We start from the raw sequence: 20,634 nt of genomic DNA on the forward strand, positions 1-20,634 counted from the left end.
ATATATGGATACATAGATGCAGAAAGCTGAAAATGTCCATGCCATGCCTACATTTTTCTGTCACTGGCTTTGTTTGCATTCTAGCAGACACTGAAATGCGTCAGACTTTTTCCAAATTAAAGCCAGTGACAAAGCTGAATAGAAAAAGACCGACTGAAGCTGCCATGAAAGAGAAATTACACTCAAGGAAGACTCTAAAAAAAAGTCACACATCTGCATAGAAGACAGACCAGATGAAAGCAGCAGAAGCACAAAAGCTGAGCCCTGTGAGCGCTTTGGATTCCTGCTATCATTCGGCACATTTTTTTTTCATTTTCATTTCATGGAAATGGAGTGTGTCTCTTACCCTAACCTGCTAACCTGCTCTTAAATACCAGCACACTTCACCTCCATAGAACCGAGAGACTGTAAACATGGCCTTGAGGCTGGTTCATGCTTCATGGTTGAATGCATGTGACATGCACGGTGCCCCAAAGCATCAGGTAATCACTAAAGCAAAGCATGCGTCAGATCAGATTGGCTTACTTGAGTTATTCCCCCCCCCCCCCCCCCCCCCTTTTGTTGGATTGTTTTAGCCTTTAAAGCGGAGTGCTAAAACAACGCACAATAAAAAAAATAATTTAAAAAAATGGAGTGCATCACATGACAAATGCTGTTCACCACACAGAGAAAGTCAACATGTCATTTGTGAGAAACAAGCGCTCATCAGGGGATCTTCTCTTACTGGGGAATGTGGAGAGCTGGATTTTTCTACCTTTGTGGTGCATGAAACATGAGCCAGCATTTATATTCAGAACCCTTTAAGAGATTAATAGAAAGAGATTTTTTTAAGCTGGTTTGACGGCTTGTGTTTGAGACTCACGGAAGACTTTTGTTTGTGTTTCGAAGGGGTCATTGCCGGGGGTCATTCGGATGATTGTCGGCGGGGTGGGTTTAATAACTGTGGAGAAATGAAGTGGACAGACTTCAGGAGGATGTATGACATGTTCAAGTCCTGATGTTTGATCATTCTTCACAGCATTCAGTCTACAATGTCTACAGATGTTCCCTGCAGTGTGCATTTAGTGAATGAATTTCTTTTTTTTTCATAGGTATGACTCATGCAGGCGATCCTCGAGGTGTGCTTACCAGGCACACGAGGACGGGTGGTGCTGGTGGGGACCTGGTGCGCAGTGGTCGTTGTCTCTGCATGAATCTGATTGGAAGAGACGATCTGATTTTTAAACGGCAACAGCGATTGGTTTTTATTGCTGTATTAAAATGTAGAAACTATATCTTACCCTCTTGGTGTGCTCTGAAAGAAACGGCAATAAAGGGAAATTTAAACTCTCAATTCACATGATTCATATAAAGGTTTTTCTAAAAATTGCAAAGAGATTCTTTGTGCACTTACCTTGGTTTTCATGGTCGCTGGGGACGGTGATTTGCACCGTCTCTCTTATGTTTTGCAAAAAGTAGCCTTTCCCAGCAGGGCAGAGTTTTTTGAAGGCCACTGAATGCCGTCGGGAGGAAAAAAGAGGAGAGGACTTAAATGTTGCTTTAATTCTCACACCCTGTAAAATAGGTTCAGCCAACTAATAGTAAGTTTGGAGAATCACTCCGTTGATATGTTTAAGTACAACCAAAAAACTGCATTTTGGACTCCAACCCTGCAAATAGAAATTGTTTAAAAAGCATATGGAAATCCCAAAATGCAGGTTTTGTAACTTTAAGAGAGAAAGAAACTACACTGCTTAAAAATAATTGATCTGGTCAGTTGAGTAACAGAGGGGGTGAATGGTGGTAATGAAATGAATACCAGGTGCACTCAAAGGGCAACAATGAGACAACCCCCAAAACGCTGACATTTTCCCCATCAGCAGGACCGGTATCAAGTGCTTAGTGGAAGGAGGGACAGGATGAGTACTGCTAGGGTCACAAAATGACCTCCAGCAGGTCACTGGTGTGAATGTCTCTGACCAAACAATCAGAAACAGACTTCATGAGGGTGGCCTTATGGCCTGATGTGCTTTATTGGGCCTTGTGCTCCCTGCCTGGCATGGTGAAGTCCTATTGACACAGAGGGACACACACAAATCCACAGGCCTGACTGCCATTAGGCATCAGGATGACATCCTTAGACCCATTTTCAGACCCAATACTCCTCATGTGGAGTACGCAGGCAGTTCCTGGAGGATGAATCATTAGATACTAATCACAAGGCCCCAACACTCGCCTCACCTAAATCCAATAAAACAACTCTATTTCAGTTTATCTGGCACCAACACTTTGTACTGTCCAAGAGCTCAGTGATGACCTGATCCAGATCTAGCAGAGATTCCACCGGGACACCGTCTGTCCCCCCATTAGGAGCGTGCCCAGATGTTGTCAGGCATGTCAGCACATGGGGGCCATACAAACTACCATTCTGAGCTGCTGCAGTGAAATCTCAGCAGAGCCTACTGGATCAGCCCACTGCATAATTTTTCACCTTTTTTCAGGGATCTTTGAATTCAGCCTTTTGCAGGTCAATCATTTTTATTTCATCATCAAATGATGTGGCATCCTTTCATTCCTAACACAGTGCCCGGTCCATATCAGTATAGATATCCAGCATGAGTGTATTTCCCCACTGAGCTCTTATATATTTTCATAGTTTGACTTTAATTTGTTTGGAGCAATGTATGAATGTTTATCTTTTTAAATTAAATTATGAAAAGAAAATTAAGTATATTCTACTTAGTTCACTTAATGGCCTAACAGTTCAAAATATCCTGCTTTTTTTTTCTTATTCTATTCATCCCATCAGACTGAGGAGAGCAGAAACTGTTTACATCTGAGAAGCTGTAACGATTTATTTTGTGCAACTATTTTAACTAATTATCAAACACAGCAGCAAACTGTATCTTCAAGCATGGGCAACAAAATGGAAAGCTCGAACGCTTTCTTTTGTTATTATTATTTCTATTTCAAACTTTCATGTCATCGAGAATGAAGAGCAGAGCTGCATAATGACCTGGAAAAATCTCTACAATATATCTAGCTAAATGAAAATAATGATTATTTATTTAAAGAGGAATTCTCTGTTGATCATAAATAAGTAACTTTGTTTCTAGACTATGCTGGTGTGCAGCGAGTGGACTGATGTCCCCGTGACAAAAACGAACACGACGCTCGACGTGGCAGGAAGTAAAACTCATAAACTGACTCACCTGTGCCCTCCTCAGGACATCTTTCACAGTTTCGGCCCCAGGCTTTGCCCACTGTGCAGCAGCATACCACCTGGGTGTGGGGGGTCGGCAGCGGGTAATTGCAGCTCCTGTCGTTGGATGCTATCCGGAAGCACTGACCCAGAGGTGGATACTCTAACACAGGAGATAAGTGTTGTGGCAATCTATCTCGACAGTACATTACACATTTGGAACGATTGTTTCATGTCTTGTGCTTTGTGGCTGTGCAATAAAAAGCAGAGAAGAGAAGAAAGCCAGAGAGGGTTTATATTCACCAACACATCGATTTCTCTCCAAGACAAAACCAGATTTGCATGAACACTTGAAGCTGCCCAGTGTGTTCAAACAGTCTCCGTTCTGACAGACGCCCTGCATGGAGCACTCGTTGATATCTTCAGGGTCAGAGGGCCAGGTGGAAGAAAAGATAAGATTAAAATTAAAATGGCAGAAACAACTCCTAAACTCGGCTTTAAACTGTTCTTTTCCTGAGTTTTAAATTTGTTTTTGCACATTTACGTAAATGTTTCAGCTCATTGAACAAATTTTAATATTAAACAAGGACAACCTGAGTAAACCCAAAATGTAGTTTTTAAATTATGTTACCTACTTGGATCTGTGTGAAAAAGTAATTGACCCCTAAAGAACAGCAAGAACTGCAGTCAGGTGTTTGTGATGACTGACAAAGAGTCTTTCACGGGCCACACTGAAGGCTCGAACGGCCAGGTTGAAGTCATGCCAAAGCATCTCAATCGAACTTTGATTAGGTGGGTCCAAAACCTTTACGGTGGACTTGCTGGTCTTCAAGCAACTTAAAGAAGTCCAGACGCTTTATCTTTAATTGTTTTTGAAATATTCATTTTGAAATATTCATGTTCAAATATTGGCTCAGATTTTAATGTGTGAAAAAATGGTTTGAGAGTGGGTCAATGGAACACTTTGCAAATTAAAAAAAAGAGCAAAATTACCCTGAAAAACATTTAATATATAAAGGAAAAAATTCACTGACCTTATTACATGAAACTGTGTGTGATCAAACTGTGGGCCATAAAATGTTTACGCAAATTGGAGATGACGCTAAAGCAAGAAATGTTCTAAATAAATGGCTGGTTTGACATGGAGTGACCCAAATTTGAGACGGGCCTTTGTGCTCTTTGTGGTCAGCAGTGGTTTTCTCCTTGGACTCTCACACGGCTGCCTTTTTTGTCCAGTCTCTTTCTTATTGTTGAAACATGAACTCTGACCTTGACAGATGGAAAGTGATGCCTAAAGATCCTCTTGGATGAGTCGTCGCACTGCATTTTCTATTTACTCAGGTTATCTTTGTCGAATATTAACACTTATTGTTTAAAGTAAGAATTCAGGAAGGGGGAAAATACTTTTCACGGCTCTAGTTTACCTTTACAGTGAGTGCTGTTGAATCTTTTATAGCCTTGGGGACAAGTAGAGCCATAGTCTTCCACAATGTTCTGTTTGACTGATGCATCTGAGGAAAGACACAGCAGAGCACACAGGTAAAGGTATATGAAAAGCAGATAGTTTGACATCAAATTATACAAAATGTTTAGGCACCCACCAGGTAAATGCACCGCAGTTGCAATTTTTTATACTTCAAATACTACAACAGCCCTTTACAACTAATCAAGCAGCTGTGAAACTCCCACATCACCTGTACCTCAGGTATTCTCGTCTAAATCTCATCAGTAAATCTTATATAAGGCTTTAGTGTCTCCCTACTGTTGCTACAGATCTGCAAACTTTTTTGCAACCCAGCTCCACCCCTGCCTCTCCTTTCATGCTGTGTCTGACAATCAATACTGTATCCTTTGTAATGCCTGTTCTTTTCTGCCCAGTGATCTGGCTGCTGTTCTACAGACCTCCAGCTTCCCACACAAGCAGGTAGAACAGGAGGAAGTTCCTACACTAAAGTCACAACACTACCTATAGTTTACTGCGGGTGGAAATGAGAGCTTTCTTTTGAATGTAGTGGCCCCGGTTATCTGTTCATGCAACACTTTTTCACGCCTTGCTTAAACTCTTTTCTGAACAAAACCGCTTCCATGACTTTTTGAACAACTGTCACACAATCAAAGCCTTCAAGCAAAGCGTGAAAAAAGTGAGAATAGTTTTGTAATTATTGTAGAGGTGTGGGAGTTTAATTCTTGATAGGAAAAAACACAGAAGTCCTAGTTTAAACGTCAGTAAGTGGGAAAAGCACCTTTTTACTGTGAGCTAAGTGACAGGGCTGTCTCCCAGTGTCTGTGAAGGCTCTCTGTAGGTCTCCCACAGTCCAAAGACACGGCAGTCCAGAAACATGAGTTTGGACTGTGGAAGTGGTGTTTCTAAATCACCCAAAGGCGTGAATGAGTGTCTGTCTTTTTGTGTTAACCCCTTTTGACGGACCACTTATCTGGAGGGTACCACACCTCTCACCCAATGACAGCTGAGATAGAATCCAGACTGAAGGGGATGGTTAAAAACTATTGCCTGCAATTCAGTTCAATTCAGTTTAATTTATATAGTGATAAATGTCAACAACAGTGGCATCAAGGAGTTTTATGTTGTAAGGTAGGGAGCCTACAATAATACAGACAAATACCCAAACTTGAGCAACTGTCATCAAGAGCAAGCACTTGGTGACAGTGGAAAGGAAAAACTCCCTTTTAACAGGAAGAAACCATCTGCTGCGATTGGTTCAGGTTGAAGGGACAAAAAAAGTTTTCATCTGCACAAAACTGCACGTTTATGTCTCAGTAATTGCTACTTCTCATTTTTTATGTATTTGTCTAATTGTGTGGTTATACAGATCAATGTTTCTTTAATACTTTTTAGTTTAAGTTCCATTTTTAGGTCTGGACAAACCTTTCCTTTCTTTTTGTTTTCTTTTCTAATCATAGTTGTTTGAAGTCTTGGGGTGGTAGCTTGCAAGAGAACTGCCTTAAATTTTCTTTCATGAGACCTGAAATAATAAACCACGGTATTCTCCTCCTCCTTCTTACTGTTCAACTTTCCATCAGGGAGTAAAAACATGCAAAGCAGTTTTATGACAGAGCCGTGGAAACACTGCACATTGTGAAATCACAATGGAAACAGAGGCAACACCACAGCTTACCTTTATCATCTCATTGAAAAAGAAAAAAAAAGATTAAAAATACAACCAGGTGTAACAAAACAGATAGCACTTTTTGCAAAAACAGCTTTTAAAAGACTAACCAGGATCAGGTTTTGTCAAAGGCCACATTGTCTGAAGCCAGAACTGAGAGAGGGAATAATAGCGGAGTGGAAAAAGCACGAGTAGCCAAGATTTTCATGAAATTTGATCTTCTGCAGCGCGATGACAGCGCTGAACTGGGCAGGCCCATAGGAACATGCTTAACTAGAGGGTTATTTTCCACATTCTCTTTTTCTGTCTCACTGTCTGTGTGTAATTCTCATAATTTCTTCCGTTTCCCCCACCTTACCGCTAACTTTCATGTAGACGTTCAGACACTCGTTTTTTTAATAGAGGTACAAAGTGATTGTTTTAATCCAGGGCCATAATTTCAGAAGGTGGAAGGTATAAATTGGTGGGAATGCTTCACATTTTTGGCTCAATAAACAGTAATTTTATTCCCGGGAACACACAAGATGTTGATTTAAAAAAACAAATCTTAATACTGTAGATAAAGATGAAAGATATAAACCCTAGATGTGTGACATTTACAAAGCTGGTAAAAAAGGACATTTCTTGAGGTACTCACTTGGTAATTTGGGGCACTGATAACATTTGTTTTGTCCCCATGAATTCCCCACACTCCCACAGCAATCCTCCTGATTGGTCAGAACAGGAAGCGGGGTGCTGTTGCACTAAAAGACCAATATCGAGAAATATTAACAATGGGAAAACAAGGAACGCATCTATATTTCAAGTTCAAAACTTCTTACAACTGAACTCACGGCTTGTTTGGGCGTGGTCTCTTGAAAGCAGCGCCCCTTTGGTTTGCGCCTCACCAGGACCTGGCGTGTCCCCGTCTTATGAGGAGGTTTGATATCCGTTGAGTCGAGTGAGTGAATGATTACGGAGGTGTCTGGCGTGTGGTGAACACGTACATTAAACTGCACTGGAAGAGAAAAATCAGATATGAAAGGAAAGGGAAGAAGAGATATTACAATGTGAGAAGTGCTGAGGCAGACGATAGGTACCTTCTGAGGAGTGATGCCCCGGCTGTGATAAGGGGACGTTGAAGATTGACATTGACGACGTGTGTGTGAACTGGCTGCGGCTTATGCTTGACTCCATAAATTTCTGGCCGTCTGGCTTTAAAGCTACGGGGTACACAGGCTGCTCGTTGCCTCGCGCTGCCTGGGCTTGCTGGAGAGGAAACTGGCAGAGTCGACCGGTGAAGCCGGGAGGGCACAGGCAGTGCTTCCTCGAGCTGCATACTCCTCCATTCAAACACGTCAAGGGACACACAACTGCAGAGAGGAAAAGGCAACAGGCGCAGTCTTAGAAATATAAGTTGATAAAGCATGTCTTCATTGATTCACTAAAATACAAGTATTTCATACTTTGAAATCCATCAATATGTATTCATGAGTTTTGTCAAACTGAAAGTGCTGATTTAGGATCCCCTGAGTCAGAGGCAGACCTTTATATGATCTTTCATAGAGTGATGTGAACAGCCTTATGATTCAGTAATGTACAGCATAAGTATGGAAGACAGACCAACGGGTTTGCAGCATAAGCAGGGCAGCGTAAAATCTTCACTTTGAACTGTGCCACTATAAAAAAAATGAATGAGTCCCTGAAGCCAGTCGGCCTGAGCAAGAAAGCAGGTAAAGTCATTGATCTGTATAACGGCTTCACTGTGGCATATGGGAAAGATCTTGAAGTTCGTGGGAAAGCGGCTGGCCTTAAAGGCATATACAGTACTCACTGCAGGTTTATTAGGTTCCCCGCTGTGTTTATTTAAGTGCAAAGTTGTTGAAATTCCCACAATAAGAACAATCGCAGGAAAGAGATAAGAGAGAGAGAGAGCAGGACTGTAAGAAAACAGCAAGCAGTGATGAATCCACAGAGAAAGATAAAACCCAAACAAGTTAGTGAAGTGGGAGTGAAAGCTTAGTCATGAAGGCCATCTCGTTATTGTGCTTCGATCCATGTTAGGTCTTTGTAGCATCCCAAATGTTTGTGATACCTGAGCATCAGTAAGACTTCCAAACACATGCACTGCAATTATGAATTAACATCATAAGCCACACGTATACTTAAGAGCAAATCAAGACAGTTATTATTAAATGTGCTGCAATTACATCACACAGCAAAAAATACTCACTGGCCACTTCATTAGGCACAGCAGTTCGACTGCTCATTAATGCAACTTGTTTAATCTTATCAGCCAATCACATGGAACGAAATCAATACATTTTGTTCAAACTACATCAAAATAGGAAAAGAAAGATCGTTTGAAACTGCCGCGGTTTTTGGTGCCGGACGGGCTGAGTGCTTTAGAAACTGCTGACCTGCTGAAATTTTACTCCACAGTCATCTCTAGTGTTTACAGACAATGAGCCAAAAAAAGAAAATATCCAGTTTGTGGCAGAAAATGCCTTGTTGATGTAAGAGGTCAAGGGAGAATGACTGCTTCAAGTCGATAGGAAGGCAGCAGTAAGGTTAGCAGCCACTTGTTACAATCAAGGTATGCAGAGGAGCATCTCTGAACGCACAAGGTGTCACGAGACACTGAAGCAGATGTTGCCTGGTCTCAACATGAAAACATGGAACCATCCTGTCCTGCGTCAACAGCGTAGGCAGGATAACGCCCCATACCACAAAGTTAAAAACATCTCAAACTGGTTTCTTGCAACATGACAATAAGTTCACTGTAGTCAAACGTACTTCAGCAGTCATCAGCATCATCTCATGTGATGGAATAGGGGATTCACATCACAGGTGTGCAGCCGCAGCTGCGTGATAATGTCATGGCAGTATGATTGACATGAAACAGATGCTTTGGGAAAATGACACATTATAACTAAACACATCCAGAAAAGGTGTATATAGGGTGCATAACAATGTGACTGTTAGAGCGAAACATCTGAATGATGAAGCTCACACAGTAATCTAACAATGAGTTAAAAAAATAAAGGCATGTTTCTTCAAGGCAGGGCTCAGCGGTTTGATAAAGTGCACCATTTTTGTTTCACAGTGCTGCATAAAGATGTTCATCTTTAAGACAGTCTAAGCTTTCCATCTTGTATTACATAAGAATTTTTTTTCAGTAAGAGAAATACTGTGTCTGAGCTTAAAAAAAGGAGTCAGTCGGTTAATAAATTCACACATTTTGATAGTAAATCAGGCAGCTGGCAGCAACCAAACCAAGAGGTTTGTGGTTAAAAAGCAGCTGTGGACACTACTCATCAGGTTAAGAGCTTTAATGATGCTGTGCTTGTGTCTTTAATGTGTCTTTTATGTAAGAGAAAAATACGAGTATTATTAGCTGTCATCAAAGTCTCTGCCAAAGGAATGTGTGTGCTTTCCAAAATGTTGACTAATTCATTTATTTAAAAAAAAAGCTAGAGGTCTGTTTGAACATCAGAATCCGACTGCATTTAAGGCCCTTTTTTAGGTTATAAACCAACCAATTAGTCAAGAAAACAAACAAAAAAAATTGACTGGATGAAAGCAACTGTTATTTTCTAACAAGCAAGAAAGAAACTAGACTTCAAATGACAGAGTGCTCACTTGTGGTGTTCACACAGTGTTTTTGTTTCATTTTTCAGCTCCATTGTTCTCACTTCCTCACACCCTCCCTTCGATTACCAAGATCCAAAACCTTTCTCCTGTTAATGCAACTCCCTTTGTCAGAACAGTTTCCCCTCGGTTATTTTGCTGCCGTGTTTTCCTCCTTTGTCTCTTTTCGTGTCACTTGAAGTTGAATTACAGCCTCTTTGTTAAATGCACTCACTGTTGTCTTCCTCCTCCTCACCACCGCTTCAGACTTCTGCCTAAATATAGAGTCCACCATCTCTTCTACATGAGTTCTGCTTAATCACTCAAAACTTCAAATCCATTTTTCACCAAAGAAACATTCACTATAGCGCTTACCACTCCTGTATCGCTACAACATTAACTTTGAAGAGGAGAGGAGAGGAGAGGAGGCCTCTCACTGTTGCTGAGCCAGGTTCGCACACGTGGAAGTAATTAGTTGCGGACTGCCGAGGAGTCTGGGCTGTGGGGTAATTAGGGGACTAGATCACTTTAAGCACAGCAGGGACATCCTCATATGGTGAAAGTCTGGCAGAAAAATGAAAGAACCTCAATGAAACACCCAACAAGTGGCATAAAATATTTTCACTCTGAAGCAACATGGACACTTCAGAGGAAGTCTGCCTATAACACTTTGTGACAGAGGACTTTAACCACTAGGACTGGGTGCAGGCAGCAACATGCAGAATCAGGTGGAAAGGCTCAGGCACAGACTGAAGACTACTTAACTCTGACATAAGAGCTCCAGTTTCCAAGGTTCACATTTCATCTCAGAACTGGATTTCGAATGAGAGGAAACTGGGAAAATGAGGGCCTTGAAAATTGAGATTGCAGACACAGAAAAAGAGCCAGAAGACTTTTTTCCCCGAATCTTACATTAGATTACACAATCTAAACGCACAGAGGCTGTGGAAACGACTAACTGTAGACAGTCTGGACTTGAGCTGGGGATGTGTCTGAATGAGACCTGATCCAGCTCCTCAAAAAAGAGAAGAGAGAACATTTTTCATACCTGGAGTTGAATTTCTTGGACACCAGACTGTAGAGTCCTGTGAATAAAACCTCTTGATGTTTTTAACCTGACGTTGCGCCATGCTACGTGCAACAATTGCGATTACACAAACAATACTCTGTGGATAACACACATCATCTGCTTGGTGCATGATTATATATATCACATCTGTTGTTTCTGTGACCGGTCTATTTTTACAGTGAATTGTGAAACACACTGGTTTATCTATTTTAAACAGAAAAACAGTCAAAAACGCCAAAAAGGGTCATTCACAGCATACAGAGATGACAATTCTACGTTGATTTGTTATGACAGATAGTCCAGTTTTTGGAGGGAAAACTCTGTTGTTTGTGTCTTCTGGCTGTTTAAAGGAACAAACTCCACCCTTGAAAGGTTGTAAAATATACTCCTGACGAAGAGCAAAGTGAGCCTGCAGCTCTAATTAAACTGTAGTTTAAAAAAAAAGAAGAGAATTTCATTTTAAAATCAAATCCGGACACACCTAAACAGCAAGAGAGACTATAGATGTAGGAAATATCATCAGCTGTGATATTGCAGATGACCTTATTCCTTCCTTTTTGGGCTTCTTGACAACTGTTAAGATGTTCTTCTCTATGTGTTACATGCTGCTGTGAGCGTTTTGTTGTGTAATGTCATAGAAAAAAAAACATATTTATTTACAAAAAGCATTTCATGGCGCTTTAAACAGAAATGACCGAGTTAAAAAACAACAACCTGCAACATCTGGAAATTTCAAATTAAGCCAAAGTGAAAGAGCAAAAATCTGAAGATCCTCAAAGAGGCCATTTCAGATAGGCTTTAAAACTTGGTCAGCCCTTGAGCTCCCATGGTATAGTGTTAAAATGCCTAACTTAACAGCAGAAATAAACATATAAATTTGGGTTTTTTTAGGTGTTCGTAACTGGCTTTAACTGCCCAGAGATACTGCCATGATGTCTGCTGGGTGGCAAGACGACACAAGCAGCCAAGATGCAACTGTTTCAGGACTTATTGAAGTCTGGTAGATGATCGCGGGATCCTTTCCATGGTAAACAAAAATGCCTCCACAACAACCAGCCAAGTGTTAAAAAAAAAAAACTTTGCAGGAGGAGGCTTTATCACTCAGTGGACCATTTAGGCATATGATATCAAATCTATCGGAACATGAAGACTGTATACGGGAGCAAAGAGGGCTCAGCACAAAGTGCATTCTGCAACAGCATTCTCTGGATGACTGAGTCTGTGTTCAGGAAGGAGGAACTATGGAGGTTTTGAATAGCTCATGGCCTCAAGCATATAACATCATCTCTAAAACAGTGTGATGCATGCGCATGCCTGGCTTCCAGTGGCACCGGGTGACGTGTTTATTCGTGTTTATTCATGATATGACAGAAGTGAAAATATGAGCGCTACTTTCTGCTCGGATTCAGGGGTGAGGAAGGTTTCCAGGGTCACAAGAGTTACGTATCAAGTTAAAGCTCCGACGGCAGGTGGTATTACACCTGCACTTCATGCCTTTATTATCCTGACACACAAACCTCCGCTTCACATCTTCCTCCTTTAAGTTCGAGCCATGCACAGACTAATGTTTCCTGCAGATTTTGTTTGTAAGTGGGTGTGTTTGTTTGTGTGAGAGTGCTATTAAGTCAAGGGTGTATCGCCTCCTCAGAATGCTGCTGCGGTGGAGCGACTGCACCACATTACAAGCTGAAATGGGCACAACGTTTAAAAGCTGAGATCATAACAAAGGGTTTTACTCTCTGGTGGACTTTCCCTTTAAATCATCACCTCGGAGTTCATTGGCAGAATTTATGATCCAAAATCGCTCAGCGACTCCGTCTGTCGGCTAGCTTAGCCTCTCGGAGACAGACGCCCTCTGTTTTCCACCACACCTTTGTCTTTACAGATCTAACACATTCCTGAACCGAGAGGTGGTGTGTTATTAAAAATCAAACGTGCTTAAGAGTTATTTGGTGGTCTAGATGAATGTGAGGCATGAACAGGGCTGGCTGTGTCAGTGGTGGGATGTGGAACATGTGCATCTGAAGCAACTACTCTATCATGAACAATATTTTCCACATGTTAAAAAAACAACTGAAGAAGTAGAGAACAGTCCATGATTTCAACATTACTCACTGCTAATCCATGCCAAATCGATCCACATAAAGTTTTTAATAGATAACTTTATTCACTTCAGATCATGTAGACACACCACACTGCCATTTCATATTTTTGATCTATCTTTCCAAAATGTGGTTGGAGTGGAGCTAAGAAAGCATTTGAAGTTGACCTTGTGCTTTGCTGTTATGCTTTCAAAACCTAATTTAATTTTGAATGCCAGCTTCCCTGTACGTTCCAAGAGTCAGGAAGCTTATAATTTTCCCACCCACCGCTGACTTCAGAAGAAAGACACAAACAGCACAAAGAGACAGGAGGGAGACTCCTTGTCTTCAAGCTCTTATCATCAGCACTTCAAGTGATGGACAAATGAGAGGGAACAAACAGTGTATTTATTATATATGTATGTCGAGTACATGTTAAAGTGAGGGAATAAAGCCACACGAGAGAGATGTAAAATCCACAGATTAATGAGATTCCCAGACACTTATTTCTTTAAGAAAAAAAACCCAGATTGGTACATTCCTCAGCTCCTACGTAAGCAAGCCCAGTGTAACAAGAAAGACATAAATAATGTCCAAAAAAAGCCCAGGAAGACTCGATCAGATTGAAAGATCTGAAAAGTTTAATGATGTTAAAGAAAGAAACAAAGAAAGAGAGAAAGAAAGAGTTGCCCTTTGAGTACCCTGTGAAAAACCCACCCACTCACTTCTGTCTGTCTGGAGATGACGCATCATCAGCCCCCTCCCTCCACGGCGTCCTTTCAGCCGCAGCCGCACCCTCCCAGCACAAAAACAACAAATTACAGTCCTACAGACTGCAACTCACTGAACTGAAAGCTACCCCACGTAATCTTGAGCCATACAGATGATACAATGGCCCGATCTGTCCCCGTCTCTCACTACAGTCCTCTGGCCAAACTTAGCAAGCTAACCCGTCTGAAAGTTGGTGATGACTCCCGCTGAGTCACTTTCACTGTGATTCAGTCCCCGGATGGGTTTTTGGTCAACATGCCCGGATCTTATTGGCCCGTACAGCTGCAGGAATACAGAGTGCGACACCACCAGGAGTTGTTTTTAGACTGGTGGAGCTTTCAAATTATTACTGAGTAATTATGAAGCACGACACAGTTGGTAGTTGGTGTTTATCTTCAGTGGAAGTAATGATTACATCAAACTGAGTGTAGAAATATCTAAAAATGTACTCCAACGTGTTTTTTTTTTAATATTTCTTCCACGTAGTGAGTAATTCTCATCAATATTTTATGAAAATTCCACTTGGTGGTTTATTAAAGTGGACCTTTTCCTCATTTATCGCTCCATATTCATAGTCCTGGACTCTGCTACAGTAGAGTGAGTCACAGCTGCTTATTTTTCTTATACTGTACCTTAATGCAGCCTCTCGGTTCACCCACGGTCCAAAACAAGCCATTTAAGCCTTAAAAGGTGCCTTAAGGCCACCCTTCTTTCAGGTCAGCTTTCTCGTAATTGGCTGTTGCTTGGCTTGGCTTCAGATGCAGTTGTTTAGTTTCCACAAACACGGCCGGGTGCTTGAGGGTACTGCCACTAAATCAGGTTCTAAGTAAACTAACTGCAAACCCACTAAAAAACATAATTTGTCAGACTTGATTGGGCAGTCTTTTAAATCCATCCATCCACGTTCAAGGCCGAACCTGATCCAGAATATAGGAGCTGAGAGAGCAGAAGTCTGAATATTTGGTACAATAGGTCAGCTTTAGTGTTCACAGTGAAACATAAACACTGCTTCTTTGTTTTTCATGGCCTCTGTGGTCTCATTCTACTATGGAATATGAAAGTGGTGAAGCTCAACCTAGCTTAATGTCTGCGAGTGGAAAACTAGATTTAACCCCGTGACCCTGTTTTCATCTTTTAAAAAGTGCCTCCAGGATTATTTCTGGTTACATTTTTTTCTTCTCGTTGACCTGAGAGAACTGTGACTAAACAACACCGGCTCCCATAAACAGTTGCCACAAGAGCCGGTGTTTAAAACGAGAAGAAGAGAATGGCTATCATCATATGACGTGCTTCCCTTTACCATCAAACCACGTCCCCAAATACACCCACCGTCAACTGGCACTGTGAGACCACATACCACGCCAAGCAAGGGACGACGCATGAAGTGGGTCAGACTCCCGCAGCTGAGCCAGACACTGGGAGTAAATGACATAATCACCGCCTTATGAAAACACAAACCTGCGTACACATTCCTCCTTCTCCTCCTACTCTCCCCCTGTAGAGCTCCCGCTCCTCCATCAACCCCCAGAAACTCTGGACGGCCTCACTTTCAGCTATCCAAACAACAGTGCTGCCCTTTGCCAGAGTCCAGCACTGTCACTGAAGGCTTTCATTACCTCTCTCTCTCTCTCACACACACACACACACACACACATAAAGGCTAAAACAACAGTTTGTTAACATTACAGAGACGGGATGATGACAACGACGACTGCTCCCGAGAAACAGAAGCAGCCGTCATTAAGGGGGATCAGTCTGAGTATAGGGAGGGCCGCAACTATCCAGATCTAAATCAAACCCTGCCTTGCGCAATGTGGTTTTCACATGTCATGGAAATATGCAACCACACTGCACAGCTTTTTAGCGGGCACAAATCCAGCGTTACCCCATCACGCCCCTCTGGCACATACGTTTTGTGGAAAGAGAGCAAGAGAGTCAGATAGAATCTTGGCACCGGTGCAGATGATGTCATCTAATGACTATCTAAAAGCCCCGGCTATAAGGACTGCAGGGCAGGCAGGTAATAGTGCTGACTGTTGCGCTGCTGAGATTATGTCAGATACCTGTGCTGTGAGATACTCAGCACTGGAGTGCGTGGCAGGTAATGTCTGCAGGGCGCTCTGTCTCAGGCCAGGGCAGGAGGCAGCGCTGGCGGAGGCCATGTTATTCTGTTTACCCTTCCTAATCGCTACAGCTACAGGGTCTCTGCTCGGTGTGGGTGCAGTCCCCAGCATTCCTCTCAGTAGCTTTAAATAACTGCTCCATTCCCCCCTCTCACTACACAAATGGGAGGAGAGTGTTAAAGATGGCAAAGAGGGTTGTTTGTTTGAGCTGGGTTCATTCAGCACACCGCTCCCGGACACAGTCACATGCAAAAAATATACACGCCATTGCCCTGAGACGATTTAAAAGAGAGCACCTCTAATTGCTGCTTTGTTTCCACAAAGTTCATTTAATGAGATGCTTTTTTTTTTCTCTTTTTCTTCGCGCAGAAAAGTAGGATTAAAGCGCTCGGAGCGGCCTGTAAGACTAGAAAAGCGCTACATAAATGCAGGCTATTTAGAGTCTGATTGGATGGGGAACTCCGGCTTAAGATCATGTGGATGTTGGCTCTGAGTGAGTGTTGTGGTGCAAGCTTGACTAAAGTAAAATTTAAAAAAAAGGAAAAACTGACTGTGGAGTTAACCTTTTTAAAAGGCCATGCTTCACTGAGGGGAAGCTGCACTGAATCAAAACAAAGTGACTAAAATTGGGTGTGTTTATCTTTTAAAAGATAAGGCATTTTCACAGCTTTACCAGTTGGATCCACTTTTATGAGGAGATCCCACAGTGGAAACAAAGGAAAAAAAGGAAAAGGTTAACGAGAACACAAAACCTCCCAAATAATTACAAGCATTATTTAAATGGACACACGGAGGTTACACCTATTTATATTAAAACTCAGCCTTGGCAACGGGGTCAATGGCCAGCCTGTAAACAGCAGCCAAAGGTAAGAAGCTTTCGTGATTATTAAGCTGGGAATGAATGTGCCCGAGAGTCCCTCGCTCATGCGTGTTTGTGTGTTTGTGAGTTTGTGAGCACGGGAGCCATGCCCAGCTTTGCCTCTGAGCTCAGTCCAGCCTGTGGCAAAAAATCCGGAGTGCTGCAGGTTTCTTGGTTGCCTGTGTTAGACCGCTTTCTCCAAAGTTTGGCATGACAGAGAAAAGAGCGTGTGGGGAAGAGCAGAGGGCTTTGAAAGGTAAAATAAACTTGCCTCCCTAAAGAGAAAGAAGGAGAGAGAAAGCAGAACCAGCCTTGACTGCTGTATTTAACTGACTTGTGTTCATCTTCAGGCTCCCATGGACCTCTGACCCATGCCAAGGGAAAACCAAAACAAACCACAAGGCTACTACTGTCACTTTACCCTAAATACAAAACCACATGGGAAATCCTCAAATAGCCATTTCCACTTGTCATGATGCCCATTTTAGGGGACGCAAGCCCAGACTGAGCTATGATAAGAACCACTTCCTGTGCAAAAGAGGCCCCGCCCCCCCCTCACAGCATTCCCTTAGTTATTCCAGAAAAAGATGAGAATCTGGAGCTGCCTGGCAACAGCAGGCCTGATAAAGAGGAGATGCAGAGGAGAGAGGAGGCTCAGCGGGCTGTCTGGGAGCTGAGCAGCTGCTGTCAGGAAGGCAAGATATATTGGATGCCTCCGTGCTAGCAACAACAAGAAACATTTAGACTTGGACTAAAAAAGCACGCCTTAGTCAAAGCAACCACAGTATGTGCACTGATTTTATGTAGCCATTGATTCTGAAAGAATGTCTCCTAAAAGAAATACATAATTCTGACAAAGTACAAGATGTATAAACTTTGAGGAGCAATAACCAAGAACCAAGATTGAAAGTGTTGGGGATAAAAGACATTTTTAAAAGGGGTTATAGCATGTGATCAGCATAAGCTAAGGTCATTCACGGGTTTCTCTGTGAAGTGAGTCACATGCAACTCTTTCATCCTTTTTAATATTTTCCAGTCTCTGAATGCTAAAATTCAACTTTAATAAATAAAACAATATGTATTCTGCAATAGTTTTATCGCTATCATAACCACCTAACCCCCTGCAGAGCCCTGTGATTACTTACATAGGCACCATGTGGAGTCCTTGAGGAGGGCAAATTGTATGTTGCTGCAAACACTTCTTTTTTCTGCCTGCCATGCCTGGAAGGAATTCTTTGCTTTCATCAGTTTTATAAAGTGCAAAGTGAAATGCAGATTAATTTATGACACATGTAATCAACGCAAGCGTGTCGACAAAACAAATCGGATGTCGTAATCTGATGGCCGATCCTGAATGGGACATACTTAGCAATAAAACGATGTCCTGTAACGTCTGCCTGTGTGCAAACGTTCTCTTATAGAAAGTCCAAATGAGCAGCGTGCTGTGCAGGTGATTTATATTCATGTGCTCCAGGTTATTCACACTGAGACAATCTGCTCTGTCTGAACATCTGGGTGGTCGCCTCTCCGTCTGTGTGTCCCAGTCTGCAACAGCATAATGACATCCCGCGCAGATGAAACAGATTCATTATTTCTATTTATTACTTGATTTACATTTTGGATAATTGCTGTTTATGAACTAGTGTATTTTTAAACATAAAGAAGCTCGGGCCTTTACGCAAACAAAGCTTCTGTGGTATATTGCTGGAAAAACAGAGTAATTGTTTAAAGCTGCTCTAATCTATGCCATACCTTTTTATTTTAGTTACAGTACTGCGCCAAAGTCTTAAATCACCCCTCATTTCTTTATGTTTTGGATCTTTCTGCCTTTTTTTCAGTTCTCTCAAGATGATCCCACACTGTTTCATTCATGTTGAGGTCTGGGCTGTGGGGAAGCCAATCCATGACTACCATAAATGAGCTCCAAACCATGACAGATGGCTGTAGACACTCACTGTTGCTTCTCTCCTGACCTCCTCCATACATGCTGATGGCAATTTAAACCAAAAGTTCCAAATTTGGATTCATCTCTCCATCAGACCTGCTGTCACTAATTTTCAGTCCAGTTTTTGTGTGAGCAAATCTGAGCATTTTCTCTCTGTTCCCCTTGCTTAAAAATGGCTTCTTAACAGCCATCCTTCCACTGAGACTATTTCTGATGAGGCTTCGACAAACAGCACATGGATCAACTGAGAGATCAAATGAGTCCTGTGTCAGGTGTTTGCTGGATTCCTTCTTACTTCTTAAGGACATGACTTTCAGATCAAGTACACCTGCTGTAGATAGTTTTTAGGCCTTCTTCTGTCCTCTGCTTGTCCAGTTTCCTCAAATTTGTTTAATGACACGCTGCACACCATGGTGAGTTTTCTGCTAATAAATCTTTGGGAATCCCCTTGTTGGTGCAAATTTACTCTTTTGTATTTGTTGAACTGTGTTATCTTTGCCATTTTTCATAGATTCAAGTAAAGAAATTAGTAAAAAAAAAAATAGGATATTTTGTTAGTAACAAAGTGCCTACAGATAGAAATTGGTTCTTTGCTAAGTTGTCTGTTATGTGTAGACACAACATTTGTTCATCCCTTGAGCTAGCTGCCTGTTTTATGCTTGAATGATACATAGGTCAGCGTGAAGTGACTTAACAAACAAACAAAAACAGCCAGGTACAAGCACTGTGCTGAATACGTTTGGGAAAAGCAGCCAATGTCCAAAGAAAACCTTAGAGAGATCTTCAGAAAGCCTGGTGAACTGTTGCTCGAGACCACTCGAAAATATGTACAGGTCTGGTTTCTTAGAAACAAAATATAAAGAAATGGGAGCCAGCTCAAAAGTTTTGAACAGTAACGTACAAAGAATACAAATCCTGCAGAGTGATTTCACATCCTTTAGCTCAGCCGCTTTAGTTTTAAGTGTCTGTCACTGGCTGAAAAGTCAGAGGATCAACAAACTGAGGAGGGTTTTATGATCACCATAAATACACGCACTGTACCTGTATTATTTAGCTTTTGATATATTTAACTTTGGATAACTTCTTTGACCTACTAAAACAGAACAAACAGAAGTAACGAACAGGATTTCACTTCCCTCTTTCAGTTTAATATAAAATAAATGACCTATTTTGCCGTGGAAACACAAACTTTTGAGAACATGTCAAGTAAAGCAAAGCAAAAAGTCTCAGTGAACTACATTATGACCAAAAGTGTATCTTGGTTCTGAATGTGTTTGCTCTTTAAAGACTCTTCTTTACTTCTACAGACTGACAGGAATCATATTTTCTTTTGTGGAAAAGTTTTGTTCAGTCTGGGCGTCAGGCTCACCGTTGCTTACATCACAACTGCTCAAATATGGAAAAGTCTTCATATTGTTGCTGCTATAGCCGTGGCCGTTTTAACACGGGAGAGAGAAATTTCCACTTGTCCAGACCACATTCCAGCGCTCGCGCTGAACAGCACACATCTCCTGTGCAAGCTGGAGTCGACTCCTCGGTCCCTCTCTGCAAAAACTCCGATAAACGGACGGATAAATCCGGGAGACGGGACTGCGTGACGACATGATCTCGTTATCCAGACACACTGCGAAACAGCATGAGGCATTCCAGGAATCCGACGCGTCTCTCTTGAATTACTTTACACAGAAGCTCCATAAAACGTGACGTACCACAAGGAAATCGGGGGGAGAAGAGGGAAGACTGATGCCGGAGCCAACTCTTTGCCTCTACACAGTGTCAGAGTGGAAGATTACTGTCACAGCAGTGCAAGTACCATTCACTTGGCCTCAATTGAATCCAGCCTGCTTCGACTCCAGCTACGACTCTAC

The 20,634-nt window shown here is 41.9% G+C and overlaps 1 protein-coding gene across 4 annotated transcripts in view; it reads right to left on the reverse strand.

The window, feature by feature from the left end:
• Window positions 1–20,634, reverse strand: part of ltbp3 (latent transforming growth factor beta binding protein 3) — a 39,683-nt gene that overhangs the window by 16,775 nt on the left and 2,274 nt on the right. For all 4 annotated transcript variants that reach the window (XM_084942198.1, XM_084942201.1, XM_084942200.1 and 1 more), the window contains exons 2-11: window positions 7,389–7,661; window positions 7,143–7,306; window positions 6,947–7,052; window positions 4,606–4,692; window positions 3,485–3,601; window positions 3,192–3,344; window positions 1,394–1,492; window positions 1,281–1,294; window positions 1,129–1,195; window positions 863–940 (exon numbers count right to left, since the gene is read on the reverse strand). In XM_084942198.1, the coding sequence (XP_084798324.1) occupies window positions 863–940; window positions 1,129–1,195; window positions 1,281–1,294; window positions 1,394–1,492; window positions 3,192–3,344; window positions 3,485–3,601; window positions 4,606–4,692; window positions 6,947–7,052; window positions 7,143–7,306; window positions 7,389–7,661 (1,158 nt within the window). The remainder of the gene's footprint in view (window positions 1–862; window positions 941–1,128; window positions 1,196–1,280; window positions 1,295–1,393; window positions 1,493–3,191; window positions 3,345–3,484; window positions 3,602–4,605; window positions 4,693–6,946; window positions 7,053–7,142; window positions 7,307–7,388; window positions 7,662–20,634) is intronic.

The sequence above is a fragment of the Perissodus microlepis genome, chromosome 10 (assembly GCF_051167445.1).
Source record: "Perissodus microlepis isolate ML-2025 ecotype Zambia chromosome 10, ASM5116744v1, whole genome shotgun sequence".
NCBI lineage: Eukaryota > Metazoa > Chordata > Actinopteri > Cichliformes > Cichlidae > Perissodus > Perissodus microlepis.